Source organism: Thunnus albacares, chromosome 13, assembly GCF_914725855.1.
Source record: "Thunnus albacares chromosome 13, fThuAlb1.1, whole genome shotgun sequence".
NCBI classification, from domain to species: domain Eukaryota; kingdom Metazoa; phylum Chordata; class Actinopteri; order Scombriformes; family Scombridae; genus Thunnus; species Thunnus albacares.
Genome location: NC_058118.1, coordinates 20,649,286 through 20,665,568, shown reverse-complemented (window position 1 = coordinate 20,665,568; position 16,283 = coordinate 20,649,286). Strand labels below are relative to the sequence as shown.

General features: G+C 40.2%; 1 protein-coding gene across 5 annotated transcripts in view; it reads right to left on the bottom strand.

Moving 5' to 3' along the window:
• LOC122995165 (rap guanine nucleotide exchange factor 6-like) overlaps nt 1–16,283 on the bottom strand; it is a 158,832-nt gene that overhangs the window by 37,931 nt on the left and 104,618 nt on the right. For all 5 annotated transcript variants that reach the window (XM_044370190.1, XM_044370191.1, XM_044370187.1 and 2 more), the window contains 7 exons: nt 11,507–11,687; nt 9,467–9,603; nt 7,280–7,438; nt 5,398–5,550; nt 3,217–3,381; nt 1,882–1,989; nt 1,268–1,471 (listed from right to left, as the gene is read on the bottom strand). In XM_044370190.1, coding sequence (XP_044226125.1) covers nt 1,268–1,471; nt 1,882–1,989; nt 3,217–3,381; nt 5,398–5,550; nt 7,280–7,438; nt 9,467–9,603; nt 11,507–11,687 — 1,107 coding nt within the window. The remainder of the gene's footprint in view (nt 1–1,267; nt 1,472–1,881; nt 1,990–3,216; nt 3,382–5,397; nt 5,551–7,279; nt 7,439–9,466; nt 9,604–11,506; nt 11,688–16,283) is intronic.

Sequence of the window (16,283 nt, the reverse complement as noted above, 5' to 3'; positions counted from 1 at the left end):
TTCAAATCAGGGCTTTGGCCGAGCTGCTGAGCAAAATTTGTAGTTTCTTCTTGAAGCCACTACAGTTTTGTGATGTTTGTGGTCTTCAGGACTTTGTACTGAAACGTACATTTTTACACAAGTTTGAGGTACTTAAGAGTATTTCACTTTGATAATCTTGCTTTATCTGGTTCTCTTTTCTGTTACCTAAATGCTGAACAGTCTTGGGAGTCCCAACTGCTGAGAAGTATTACATGATGCCATCAACACCATGCCACAGGTGATGAAGGATACCTGGTTCTAGATACAATACTGTCCAGCTTGTCTCATTATAGACCAGACAATATCATCACAGGCTCTCAGAGTACCTGACACAAGTGCTGTTTGTTGAACTCCAGACGGGCAGTTGTATGCCTTCTACTCAGGAGAGGCTTCCATGTAGCCACTTCAACATAAAGACACGACTGATGAAGTGTTGCGGAGATGGTTAAAATGCAGAAGGGTCTCCCTTCACCATGAAGGGACTGTTTGAGAGGTTCTTGTTCACCTAGGTGATCAAAGCACTTCTTGATCTAAAGCTGGCCAAACAGCTTCTCAATATTCACAATGATGATGCTCACTGTGCACAAGTGTATCTCTGAGGTCTATGAGTGCTTTGGACTTGATAGTTTAGTTTTTGCTCTGGCCTCAAGAGTCTCAAGAATAATGAAGTGAATTTGGTGTAATATGAGCAAACCGTCACGTCGCAACCTTCAAAAAAGGACTGCTGACCTTGTGACCAGATCATCAGACTATATTTAACTAAAACCTCACTGACAAAATGGTGAAAGACCTGTGCTCCTGTTATGAAGATGACTCAACTCTAACATAAGCATGCATCATTCTGAATGTTAAATTTCTGCTTTCTGCAACATATATCACATCACATTAAATATTTAATTATGTAACTTTATGCAATATATTTCACATTTATCTAAGCCATGGCTGGATGCAGAGCCTTGATGGTTCTCCATTCTATGGATGTAATTAGGGACTGATTCACATCTAGAGATGCACACAAAGGCAATAAACCATTTGCTAAGATAATGATCGAGCAATACTCTGGTTCCTGAGGTAGAATTAGGTACAATCGACAACCACACAGGCCTATAATCACAGTAAAGAACACTCCTCACAGATGTTATGGCTTCAGCACACCTAACAGCTGCTCTGTTAGGTGTGATTTGTAAAAAAAAAAAAAAAGTACATTCTTTATTATAGCGCAGGATGTCGCATTATATCCTCTCACCTGATCTCCCCGTTTGAGTCCGGCCTCTGCAGCCTTGCTCCCTTCTTTCACTGACTCAACAAAGATGCCGAATCCTCTCTCGCTGCCGCCCAGCACGTCAAAGTAGAGCGGTGACTCCCTGGACGCCTTCTGCAGAGTGATCTGCCTCCACTTAGCCTTGGCTGCACATGCGATGTTCAGCAGCCGCAAATGGCCCTTCATTTTCTGACAGGGAGTGGAAAAACAGGACGATGAGCCTAAGGAGTCTCGCATTCAAATTAGCTTTTGTTTCCTAAGGTGAGCTATGTAATTTTGGATGGAAAAACAAGTTGCAAATGTAATAATGTGCAAATGCTTCAAGCTGATTTCAAACCATTTTTGTTTATTGCATGAGAATATAAATTATATTTTGATATTTGTTTAATTTGAGCTACAACTCTGACAAGACAAGTGCTGCAGGAATGTCTTTGGGGACTCTTGCTGTCTTGTAGTTTTAAGTATTTATGATACAGTGATAAAACTTTGCAAAACAGATGGTAGACGTTTGTGATTAGTGTAGCGAGTGACAACAAGTGACAACACAAAAGATAAGCAGAATAAATAAAGCTCAAATTTAGACTGATGTTTCATCTTACTGTGACTTCTAGATGTTTCTCAAATTCCTCCAGGAAGCGTGTCATTGCCGGGTCACCCTCAAAGTCATTGAAGTGGTTGTTGACCCACAGCAGCACTGTTCTCGTTACCTGTGAGATACAATAAGGGCTTTATTCAGCGCAGAGACAAAACATACGTACCTTTACACTTCCTGTGACAATTTATTTTTACTCCACAGTTCTTCAAAGACCTTGCACTTGAGAGAGCTTGTGCAAAATGCATATAGTGTAGGTGTTAGGTTAGGGGTCATATTCGACTACATAGCAACAGGAGCTGGTAGGGTTCAGCGTATTGCTCAAGGACTCTTAAGTAGGCTAAATGCTTGGCAACGAGAGTGCTTGAAGTGCCGTCTTGTCTATTCACTACAGTATGTCACCATGTTGGCAGAAACTGCACATACAGTATATGTGATAAATATCTTATCAATATATCACAGTGACATTAGTTAATGCTACTTTAAATGGTAGAAAAAAATCTGCAGTAGCTTGTAACACATGAGAAACAGCAGGGAGGCTAAATAATGACCTAGTGTACGGTAGCAGAGAGGATTTAAGGATGGTTGATCACTTAATTTTGTTCCACAGTAATTAGAAGACAAAATAAAGCAAAGGGGCGTTGGGAAACAATTATTTCGGCAAATTTACACTACATGGTAACATTGTTCTAACCTTTGCGAAAGGTCAGAGCAGAAACCAATACATCACCACAGAGCATTAATCAATGGCCACTTTTCACTCTCTTTGGTTCCTCACGCCATCTCTCTTCCTCTCTTTACACATTCTGTTACTTTCCCTCTGCTCGTTCTGTATGGGATTAGGTCCTGTTTAACGGGGTTGAAGATTATAAGCCTGAATGACAACCCCATAAAGACTATTGACAGAACAAGACTAATCTTAGGTTAAAGCAGTTATGGACAGTGGGAGTGTCTGGCATGAACAAATTGCTGTTGGGCTCAAGGACAGCTGAGCTGGCTGAACTTGTATTGATCGGCATGTGAGCGGCACAACACATGAATTTCCATCAACACGCATGAATACAAAACATTAGGAGTGCCAATAGAAGTATAAGGACCGGCATTTAAAACTGCACACACACACACACACACAAATAGCACAGAATGGCATGCTCATAAGCTTCTCTACCCTGCAACATTTACACACACACTTTAACATTCCCATCCAAGACAACTGACCCACTTGACATTTCAAGTCCACTCACACCTTTGTCCACTCACACACAAACTTAAGTACGGACACACATACAGATCTTGCAGGTGCCAGCCTACTACACACTTTCACACACACACACACACTCACTGTGTCTCGGAGGGTTTCTATCTGGAACCACTCCAGCAGCTTCTTGCCGACCTCCATGGGACTTGACAGGAAGGTCCTGTAGGTCAGCAGGAAGTCTTCGATGTAGGTGGGGTCCACCACCGATGGTTCCTCCACCAGGTGCATGATCAGACGCTCTGGGGTTCCCTAGGGTGAAAAATACACACACATATATATATAAAATGATACATAGAGAAAAACATACAGACTCATACATACACATGTAAGACGGCTAAAATCACACAAGGGCACACATTGATGTGAGCAGGCGCAAGAACACACACACACACAAGCCAATTTGAATAAATTATGTCGACATTAATCATAAAAGTGACAAGGACATGAACTATAAAGATGCAGCTATTGAACAGAGCTGTCGGTCAACCATCAATAAAACAAAGACGTGTGCTCACTCACACACACACACACACACACACAGAAAATAGCTCTTTTACAAAAGCACAATCAATTTGTTGATCGGGTATCTTTGCTGAGGATTTGTGTAAAATTTTGGATATCGGTATCTACATCTTTTAATTTTTATACGGAACAGATGTACAATGTCCACAACACAGAAAGTATACTCCTCTGTTTTCAGTGAGTTTGTTAATGTCGTCAGATCAGGAGTTTCTTAGGGAAACGATTCATTTGACAGGGAACAGAAACTAGAAAGGCATCCAGTTCTGTCTGACACAAAAAGAACAGAGCCAAAAACAGAAGCGGAAATGCTAACATTTGTGAATTGACTCATCTCCACTGGATGTGGTTTGGAGCCAACAGCCTTCCTCGAAGCAGCCGCCAAGAGAATCATTCAGGCCCATTATATGATCAATACCTGGCTGCCTCGGGAGGCTCGGGAAAAGGATCAAAAGGCCTTGGAGCGCACTGCAATGTAGCGTACAAGAAAATGCTCCGGCAAATCATTTCGATTATACATGTTCTGCTTGGTACAGTGGTTTGACAGCTAAACTAAGGAACAAACTGCAGGTGATGCAAAATAATACTATTTGGTATTTATTAAATGCATCCCCTCATGTTGGTAGTGATGAATTCAGAAGAAAAGGAGTGCAGCTAGTACGGCTCAGAGTAGAACAACAGAAGCTGCATCATATATACATTATAATAAATGGGTTTGCTCCTCTAGACTTGTGTCCTCAGATAACAATAGTCCATACTCAGAATAACTATAATCAGGGCCAGTGTGCATCCATGTAAAGTGCCTCGAGTGAATAATGTAGCCAGAAGTTCCTTTTTTTACACTGGTGCCATGTTGTGGAACAGCCCTCTGCTACACATCAAGATTTTAAATGAGAGGGGCTTATAGAAGTCAGGTTAGGACTTTTTTTTTATGGAACTGGGTAACAGATTTATAATGAAATCTGCAAATGCTATTACTTTAGCTGTGCTTGTCCTTGTGTGAGAGTTATTTTTTATTTCTTAAATTGTGGTGATGTGTTTTTGGATTTCAGGATTGTACTGTTTATTTTTTATGTTGAATGTGTTTCTTTATGTTTTCTTTGTCTTGTTGGAAATAAGTGTTTTCAATTCACCATGCTATCCTTTAGATTTTCCTTTTTTATGTGTCTGTTTAATCCATAAACAAAATCAATCAATCAATCAGTCAATCAACCATGAACAACTTAGAACACTGAGCTGCTGTATTGATGTTTTTGCAGAGTAACTGTACGTGAAGGCATGGTTGATTCATAATGAGTCGGTACTCAAATCAATTCAAGTCATTTCACTATATTTAGTGTGTAAAAATCACAGAGTGATAAATTGTGAGATTAAACATGCTCATTAACTAACTGGCATGCAGTTTAACCTTAACCTTGGACATTAAACCTCCCTGGTGTTGTTCCCTGGCTCATCTTGTTTAAAATATGTTCTTGAATAAGTTATCAAAGGTTGGGCTCTGGGAGAAACTAGTCTAACTTGACCTTACATTTGAACCCCAAGAGATCCTGCATCTCTACTTTTCCATCCACAGTGGATTCACATTTTGTAGAAACACTAATAACACGTTACTTTATTGATCCTTGTCAGAACAGAAACCATGGGGATTCAGTGGAAACTTGAGAATTGCAAAAACACTTTCTTGAACCCTGGTTGAACTCTCTTTAAGTGTAAAAGCAGAACACTCAGACATTTAAAGTCACTAACCTTGATGACAATGTGTCCCTTCCTGGTCCCGCTGCGGTCAAGCTCGCGGTGCTCTTTGACCATCACAATCTCCCCTTCCTCCTCCACTTTGTGTGTGTTCTTCTCCACATGGTTGAGGATGCGCCAGTAGTCCTCCTGGGCGATGCAGACGAACTGGTCGAGGATGACATGTGGACAGCGGGTGAACTTGTAGTAGAGCATAACACTGCTCTGCACCGCATTCGGGTACTCAAACAATAACACAGAAGAAGCATGATGGCGGGCAGAGAGAGGCATGGGAGGGATGGACGGAAGAAGGAAGGAAAGTTTAACCAGACTACTTCTTACGCTAAACTAAACCCGAGTAAAAAAAGCTTAATATAAGTACCTATAACGGTCCAAAATCCTCTCAACTAGCCATTTCGCAGAAGTATCCTTCTCTACAATCTGATACTGCAGCTAAACTGACTTCCCTTTATATCACACAGCAAGACATGACTCTTTACTACACTACAACACTCTCTCTTGCTGTGCTTTCCTTGACTAAATCATCAATTTCTGCATTTGTGTCGCTAAGCCCTACCTCTGTAACTTCCTGTGTGTAAGAAGACAGGAAATGCTTGAATGTAGCGGAGGAACTGGGCAGTGTGGACAGACGGGCTGTTACCACAATTAGGTGATTGGCTTCTTTTACCCTCGTTAACTCACGCATCACATCTCTATATTAAGACTGTCTCTCTGTGAGAAACCTGAATATGATCTGAGAAACGCTTTGTGGCGATGTAGAATAGGCCTGCAACTTAATTGACAACCAAGATTCTGTATTTTAAAAAGGTATACCAAACTTTATGCTATCATATTATTCCAAATGTCAACTTTTACAACAAATGGTGAAGGTAAATGAAAATGTCTGCAATTATTTCGCTATGGCTGCAAACTTCTATACCGTAGTCAAACAAAGATATGAAATGACACTTTCTAGCACTGTGACATAGATTTTGCATAATAAAGTTAAGGAGTGTGCAGAAAAAACAACAACAAAAAAACACCCAAAACACTCGTCATATGACAAAAATTAACAATTGACATTCTCCCATTGGTGAATGTGTGTTATTTAAGAGTTTTGATATGTTGTGCTGTGTGGCTCCTCCTCCCTTGTGCTATTGGCTGGTACATCTTGGGACCTGCCCATCTGTGGGTATATAAAAGGCAGAGGAGCTGCACTTTTATGCCCCTCAGGCCACTTTTTGCTGCCTGCTTACACCAAAAGTTTATGAGTATGTAGAGATATTTTGTCAGGATTTAGTCCATACTGTAGCTCTGCTGTATGTTGTTGCCAGGTTAATGTCAGAAAGTTAAATTTTTGCTGTTAGATTTCAGTTAATTCATTATCTTAATTTATTGTGTTTTAAGTTTCAACTTCTACTTTAAGTCCTCGCCAGGAAGCTCAGTAGAGGAGAGCTGCCATCTTTGTTTCATTCTCTTTTCTCCATTTTTTTGTATTGATATGGAGTTTTAGTATTGTAAGCTTTTCTTTTGGGGTAGTCTATCTAGTACTGTGGTTTTGTTTCTAATCAGGGTTGGTTGGTTTGCTATTTTAGCTGGGTCTCTCTCTAAAGTCACACTTTTGCTTCAATAACTGTCAATAAAAGACTGAAAATCTGAACAAACTGACTCTTCATATTCTTCATCTAGATTTATGTTACTACACTCTCCCCTAGACCTAGAAAAGCACATACACGTGTTTCCAAGCAACCTGTTAAATGCTATCAGTGTATCTCTTAACTACAAAAACACATTATCACACAGTTTATTAATAATCACACCGAGGCTGTAAATGTACATCAACCTTTTGTTTTAGCAAACAGCTGAAACAAATTTTGAGGGCTTTTGTCTGCTTTACCTGGCAGTCGTCCCCCTTGGTGCGAACTTCTCCGTTCATGTACTGTTTGTCCAGTGAGGGTGAGATGCCAAAACTGTTGCCCATACAGAGAGTCTCCACTCTTCCCTCTGGGTGGCTGATCTCCACTGCCCCGTTCAGGATAACATACCAGAGGTCCAGCTGCAGACAGAGGTGCACACAGTCAACATCATCAAGATCATCAAACATACGATATCAAACGTTTTTGGTCTGCAGAAGATCTATTGCCAATACTATGTATGTGTAAATAATGTGTTTGACTCATCATTAAAAAGAACTTGGCACAATTTTACCTTAAATCATTAGATTTCAAAAAGCATACTGGATATCACTGTAATGTAATACCTCTGATATATTTCAACAGGATGACTGAAAGGATTTGGAATAAGTGGCACTATGCAGGCAACAGACCTATAATGCTTCACAAGAATGACTGTTAAAATGGCTATATATTACAAACTGACATTTGGTATATTGTGAACATAATGTGGTGTCGTGTGCCGTGTGAGGTATGAGTATGGTGGTGAAGAGGTATTGTGTCTCTGGTGGTTGCTTTTGAGCTGGCAGGCATAATATAACAAGCCATTCATCCAGAGTGTGAGCGGATGGAGGGAGGGTGAACGAGCCCTGGGCTCCCTCCGCAACTATAACTGATATTTCCTCCTCATTGCCTTTTCATTCTCACATTGTTTCTCACCCAGCAAATCCCCAACTCTCTCAGTGCTTCTCACTTTCTCTCCTCATCAGTTTCTCTCTCTCTTTCAGTCACCCTTCCAGTCAGCCTCACGCTTTATATTTCTCAGCAATGATGAAAAACTAAGGTAAGCTAACCAATCACAGATATTTTGTACACAAAAGTCTTTGAGCAGATATTTTCCTAAGGTTTGCATATATTTAACACTTTTCAATGCGTTAAATTCAAAAACATTACTTGTCAAGTTCTTATTTTTCACATAAAATGGCGAGTAAAGAAACTTTAGCTGGTTGCACTCCTCACTACGATTATGACAGTCCTTGTTGTGTTCCTCTTCCTCTCTGTCCTCTGGAGCACTTTACCTCCCTTTTTTACTTCTGTTAGACCACTTTAGACTCATTTTTATTTTCCTTTCCCTCTCTCACTCACTTAGCAGAGTCGTGTTCAGTCGTGAGCAGAGCCAAGTGCTTCTCTTTGACCTTCAACACGAGTCCGCAGAGAGTCAGACAGAGTGAAGGAGACCTGTCCATCACCTGCCTCGACACAGAGAGTATGGAAACATATACGCGCATGCCTATTTGTATATACTTTTCACAAACGTGTGTGCGCATGCTTTTGTCTTGATGATGTGGATTCCCGTCCTCCTGAGCTTGGCGGCTTGGCTATTCATTGCCATTTATCACCCTGTCGGTTCTAATGCTGCTGTGTGTAACCAAACAGCCATGACAGAACGCCCGTTTTTCAGGCATGTAACTTAATTAATTAGCTGTGTAGCAGCACGAGTGATTGACGGGGCTTTTACTCTGCAGTGACTTTGCACATACCGGTTTCTGTACGTGAATTGGCTTTGGATAGGACTGGAAGATGGTGCGTTTGTGCACACGGAAACATGTTTTTATACCAGTATGTGTTCTTTTTAATCCCAGTGTCTGTGTGGTTCTCTGTGCTTGTGTGCAATTTTTTGTGCTTTTTCTTGCATATCTTGTCTTTGCATGTTCACTCATGCTGGCCTACTGCAACACGCTTCATGTGTGAGTGCGTTAGTGTGTGTTTTTTTTGGAAGGTTACATCACTGTTTTACAGGTTATGGAAACACAAATTTAAAATGTTTTAACTGTAATTATATTAACAACCCAATTAAGAATCAGCAAGCCAGCAAACACATCTTAATTCTGACTAAAGAAAGATAAACGCCAATTTAATTGTTAAGGGAATTCAGTGTAATCGTGTTAATGAAGGACATGAAGAACGTATTTTGCATGTTGTAATTACTCTGTAATTAACATAAGTGAGACATGCAGCAAAAGAGCTCGGTAACATAAAAATATAATACTTCTAATTAAAGTAAAGTATTTTTAATACTTCTGAGAGCCTTGAATTGAGAACATTAATGTAAATACTTCCACAGACTTTTATGGGGTCCACAGTAACTGTACACTTCTGTTTACAAATGTGTGTTATTAGTTCATTCCTACCTCTTGTTTGTCATGCAGTACAACTGTGCCAGCCTGCTCCACCACCTCAAACACCATGACGCTACACAAGTCCCTCCGCACTGACATGGTCATGTTGGCGAAGGCAGGCAGCTGGTGCATGAACTCCAGTAGTTGCTCTGTTCAGCACAAGGAAGGAAGGAGGGCAAATATTAGAAGAGAGAAAAGCAACTAGACAGAGGTGGAAAAAAAACATAAGCTTGGTGAAACATGGAAAAAGCACGTATCGACTTGACTTGTGTGTCCACAGCGATGCCGCTCAGGTGTGCAGGTAAAACACTCATTGATTTTTCCCGCTCACCGTTTTCCATTTCTGAAACAAACTATGGACTTTTAAATGGTCCCTACAGCAAGCAAACCTTATGCACACACATCAGGGCTGCTGTCTATTCAAGTATAATGATTGCTTTTCATCGTATATACAGTATGATGTTTAAGACAGATAATTGTATATCTCAATACTTTTCATCTGTTATACTCCAAGCTAATGACCACATTTTTTAAAAACTAAGTTAATGGTCCTGGTCAGTGTTTAAAATGTTCATGCCTACTGAGAAATGTTCACACCCTGTTCCTTCCCCACTGATCTTCTGTCTGCCTCCTCTGCACTGTGGTTGAGAACAGAGTGACCTAGCCAGGTGCAGCCCGGCTCAGTATCTCCCTTTCATTCCCCCTGTTGTTATCGCCTCATTCATTTCCTCTCCGTCTCTGTCCTTCGGTCCTTGGGCCAAGCAGTCACAGCATTTTCAGTATTTTTAAAACAGTTTTAACTACCAGATGGCTGGGGATTCATCAGACGACCGAAAACACGGAACACAGAAAGTTTAGATTCAATTTAAAATGTATTGATTACAATGAGTGGAATCTTTCCTGACAAAGTAAATCATCAATCTGGTGAGCTAAGCTGATTAAAGCTACACTTATAGGTTATATATTTATAGGTTATATATTTAAAAATAAACACTTCTTATCTAAGAGCTTAAGTTTGACTATAGCAAACTGGCAATATCAACCAATAAAGCTTCAGTGCAATGTTTTTACTCAGTCAGTAATGGCGTCTATATCAATTATCAGGCTGTAATCTTGATGGGGATGTATTATAACTACTTTGATGATGATGTTAACGATTTGCTAAAGCATTTCCACATTTGTAAGCCAACTGAGAAGAAGATCTTTGATCATTTATTTGGGAAAAGACTTCCAGAGAGTCTCTGGGTGGGAAACACCAACTGAACTGTTAAAATGAAATGTGATTAAAGACAATTATAATAAAAATTGTTGGATTAAGTCCCTAGGAGATCTGGAAACTGACATCCTCTAAGTTTAAACATTTAGTTCCCGCTGGTGTTGAATCAAAGGTTTCAAATTTGCAAGGCTGAACTGAAGCAAGATTTATTAATGAAGAAAAACATGTATTTATTTATTTATTCAAATACGATGTGAGTCAGGGTTGAACTTGGGCTAGACACGCCCTCCTCTCCCTTCATCTCTCTCACTCTTTCCTCTGACTGAACTGTGAGTCACTGAGCCAGTCAGTGCTGAAGGCCATGAGAAGGCCAGCCTGCCAGCAGGCACACAGCGGGCCATGCCTTTACAGCTTCCCTCAGCTCTCTGATGTGGTCACCTTCTCCTCCAGGACCCCACTGGGTTCCGCTAATGAGGTCGTCTCTGATTGCCTGCTTAAAAATACACTGGAAGGGCATTGGTGTTTAGAGACCACTGCGAGGGGTCTTTTTGTGAGAGGGACATTTTTATCTCCCTTGTGTGTGCTCACTGAATGATAGATGCTGTCGCTGGAGGCTGTGTCTCATGGACATGCGGTCCAAAAATAGCTACAGAGAGTGCCCAAGTCCAACAAAGAGGGAGAAAGTGACTTGCGTTTAAGTGCAAGTGTATGTCATTCAAGACAAGCAAGAGATAATTTTCTTTTCATGCAATTTGAAGTTTGTTGAACACTTAAAGCAATGAAGACATATGAGACAGAAAGAGACTTTGTTAAGAGCAGCATAGAGTTAGACTGACCGATGTCATCGTCGTTGCGGTCGGCTGGGTCTTTTTCAAGACACTCTCGGACCAGGTCTCGGCCCAGAAGAGTGTCCGAAGCTCTCTCAAGGTCCTCGTCTTCCTCTTCCTCTTCTTCGCTGTCCACCGCAGCCTCTGGAAGTCCAGATAGGTCCACATCTCCCAGCTCGCTCTCTGTAGCCTGGAATGGATAAAACAGCACAGTGGTTGGTAACAATGTGAGGAAAGAAGGAAGGAGTGAAGTAAGGAAAGAACTGATTTGAATGACAACGCTGAACTTAGAGAAATAATTCAGCTTCTTATGTGTTAACTAGGAAAAACTGCATCTTATAGAATTTCAGAAAATGTTATAATTTTAGATTAGGTTTCATTCGCCTAAGGGTTAAACCTGCTTAACTCAAAAGGACTATTTGAAGCAATAATATGACCTAGAAATTAATATTGGAGAGTGGTGTGCACCATGACAAGATGGTTGGCAGGCCCTGCAACAGTGTCCTATTATAAGTTCTTCACTGTGGTATTCAGGCAACAACACTATTATGACACGATAAAGATTTCAATTCACACTAAAAGTGAGTTTAAGAGTATTCAGTACCATTACAAGACAGTTACAGCTTTGGCACATGGCGACCGATTCCCATTTAATTACAGAGATATGAAAGGGGCAAACGATGGGACAGACAAAAATAGACTACTAGTTCTACTCAAAGTTGAGCAAAAGTAATACAGTTAGTTACAGTTAGTTTCTGAAAACTACTATGTCAGTTTGGAATCAGGTGTTAAATATCTCACAGTATCTAGACTTTGAAAAAAAATCTTTCGGCAGACTGAGTAACATCATATTTTGTAAAAATCTGAAGCAACCAAATACCTCCTCTAACTTCACAGCTCTATTCCATGTCCCCATTTATTTTAGGAGGTTTATCAGCGATGTATTATCCCCACAAAACATGACGAATAACCTTGGAATAAGCAGCTGTACCTGTGATCCTGAGCTAAAACCCTGTAACCAAGCCCTGAACTGGAAAAAGGAGTAGAACGGCCAAATATTTAAATCCAGCAGTAATAATTCATTTTCCCCCATATTTCCGCCATGCAGTGCAGACAGATGGTTGGCAGTGTTTGGTTTTAGGGGGCATAAGGGCTGTCGGGTCAGTTGGGAATTGAACCATCAACCTAGAGGTGAAAAGAGGAGCTCTCTAGTGGTGGTGGCAGCATTGCATTGCCATCTGTTCGCTCTTGCAGGTAGGCCTAAAAACAAAGAGAATCATTTGGCAAAATGAACCTGATTCTCATCTTTGTCTCTTTTCAGATTAATATTCCTTTATTTATTTAATTCCTTTTTGTGAAGAGACCTCTTTATGGAGGGAAAAAGATGAGCGGGGAGGTAAAAAGGAAATGCGGTGAATACTGTACTGTAAAATTTAGGGTTTAGGTTTCACAAGGGCAAATAATTGTTGATAAAGAATACTTGGAATGCACACAGAGATTTGGCGCCCTTATTAGAGGACCACAGGTAGTATTGGACCCTGTTGAGTATCAAACCTATGTTTCTTACAACAGTATCTCTTCCACCAAGGTCCTGTAGGTACCAAATATACCTACATTTTGGTAGTATATGATTGAATAGAGTAGACGAGATGTGGTCAGAATATATTAGTTGTTGTAGCTGTTGGGAAAAAGTTCATTTCTGGCCCGACACTACAGGACAGACTCCCTAACAACAATGTAATCGAGCTCTTTGGTTCTATAGAGATTTGGTTCATGGCCAAAAGGTTTTATAGGTTCCTCCGAGGCAAAGAGGATTAAGCTAACAGACCATCCCAAGTTCAGGCGCAGGTCCGCTCTTGTTTTCATAAATTAGGTTGGACAAGCTATTTAGAGGACTTTTAAAAACATACCAGCTGCTCAGTTCCGCTCTGCACCAGATGCCTTAAATTTGGTTTAACAAATGAGAAAAGATGAGACCAAAGGAAATCCTTCTCTGTCTAAAATAAAATCTGAGGCCTGATTTTATTTTCTTGGCTAATGTCATTTGTCATGACACCAATAACGCATGACTAACATAATAAATTAGAAAGAACAACCTGTAATGATTTAATGAGTTGAATCCTTTCTGCCAGGAACCGCATAACCAAAAACAGCCCATAGTGGAATCACAAGGATAAATACTTTAACTAGTACACAAGCCACTCAAAGCAAACATCTCAACAACAGCTGTCCTTCAAGTTGTTCTTATACAAATATTTTTCTTTTACTGTTGCTTCTGCCACCTCTGATTTATCGGGGCCAAAGGTGTGTCTGTACTTTTTAGTCAATATAGATCACAATAACATGAGAGCAAACACCATGCTAACACCAACACCAAACACTAATGTCAGACTGTGACTATTGACTTGAGTTGAATTCTTGCAGAAAAGTGGCCTTCACTTTAAAATTTGTTGGAAAATCAGGGCAGTGAGATAGTGGGAAAGGACGGTGATATGATACGATGACATGTCTGATTTTTTTTTTGGAGAGCGCAGTTCATTCAGTATGCAGGATGTGCCCTTTCAGTCCGACTCCCCTGGTCTCTAAACAAGTTTGAGCCAGGAGGACATTTCTGAGAGACGAGGGACATCGCCTACTGTTCTACCCACCACCACATTTGACATTGCTGAGACAGAAAAGAAAATAATAATTCAGAGTATACAGAAGCCAAAAGGTGAAAGAAAGGAGATAAAGAAGCAAAGAAAGGAATGTGATGTGGGAGGGATCAAGAATAATAGAAGAATAGAGGGTGACTGACAAGAGAGGGGTATAGAGGAGGTAAAGGGCACAAGGGAAGAATAACAGGAGTGAGGAAGAGAAACAAAGAGTTGAAAAGTTGGGAAGACAGAGTAAAGGGAACGAAGAGACGGGGGTGAAGAAAAATTAAAATGAATGGGAGAAACCCACAGCAGAAAAAAAAACAACAAAAAAATGGATGCTTTGACAGCTTAGGAGCGTGGCTGACTGGTGGGTCAGCGCTTTAAGACAGCTGTAAACAAACACAGGGCTGGGTCAGTGACAAGCTGATGGGATCAGATCCATGTGATATATATCTAATCTCAGGATGAAGAGATCAGGTCTCTGTGTTAAACGTCTGACCCAGGTTGAACTGACTTACATCAATCTGCTCGAGGGAGGACAGGTTGTGGTGGATAGTATGATAGGCAGGAGATAAGGAGGTTAAAATATCTGAATGATGCCTGCTTAAGTCTTTTTACCAGATGACAGATGACTTTGTGAAATTTAGCTGATAATGACTAATAGATTCCATAATTAATCAGCTCTCTGGGCTATTACTTTTGAGGTAACTACTTTATGTTATTCCTTGCTCCTTATCCCACCGAACCGCACCACTACAACCGCCTGAGACCTCGGGGGATACTTACTGAGGATTTGTTGCACCCTCTCAGTGCAATAAACACTCAAATTGCGGTTGTCCTTATTTAATAAATGATAGCACCAAGGTTTTGCACAAGTAAAATGTAAGAAAAGTGGCAATGCTAAAAATTCCATGTTTGGGCTCAGGCAAATTGTCCCAGTTTCAAAGGCACAAAATATGAGAGGGGGGAGTGAAATTTATACAAATCGCTGCTGCAACTAATTAATCATTGCCAACTGACCACTGCTGCACAAGAAACTGGGTCTGAAATTTAATGTCTAGGAAAAGTAGGTGTAAAATCTGTTGCACTGAGCGGGGGAAGAGACTAACGCCAGTTCTAAACAGTGAGTAACAGAGATGAGAGACACAAAAACAACGTCAGACAATGGAAACACTTCAGTGACAACACTAAAGAATATTTCAGCAAATTATAAGATGCATTATAAAGTTACTTTACAGAGTTTTTTTTCTGTTCAGCTCCAGAACAAAAACAAGACCAGTTTGTTACTTTTCACACAATTTTGTCTTTGGCCTCCTATTTGACTTTGTATTTTTTCATGACTTTTAATGGCTCACAGCAGTTCATGTCCTTTTGTACTATTTTTCATAACTGATTCAACCACTAGTCTTTTAGCTGAGGTGACACAATTAGGCTATTTAACTAATATTTTAGCCTTCCTCTTTCAGGATGAGTATACACACTTTTGCAATTATATCTTCTCCTCAACTAATATTCCAAGTTCAGGAGCAGAGAACAATTTCTCCTTTGCTGGGCTCAGTTACATCTTTAGTAATTGTAAACACTCTGCTAAATTGAAAAATTGCAGTAATGCTCTGACTGTAATTTGTAGCAGACTTTGTGAATATCTCCCATTGTCTAAGTTATGTGTTTCCCAGTTGTATCTCTCTTCCATGTTACTTTCTCCTCATCTATTATTTTCTGAATGTTTTGTTTGGGGGAAAATCCATGTCAAATGTACAGAGTAATCATAAGACAGATTTTGAAAAGAGACTCCAGACTCCAAAGTAGCCTGAAAAGGTAGCAAGTGGTAGTAAAAAGAAAATTGTACCTAAATTGTGGTTGGTATTTCTCATCCTGGACTTACCAAAAAGGGTAAAATAACATCTATAATATACAGGCACTCCAAAATTAGCATTGTTAACATTCTTCACTGAAACCAACCTGCTCATTAGTTTTACTGCCAGCAGAGCCCATTGATCATAGCAGCTCATTAACTTGTTGTAACTAGCTCATTAAGTTGTAGCTAACGGACATCACAGGTTCCACTGATGAATGCTGACAATGCTAACAAGCTGGTGTCAAAAGTCGTGGAAAGGAGAAGCAAACTAAAATATTTTCACCCAGTA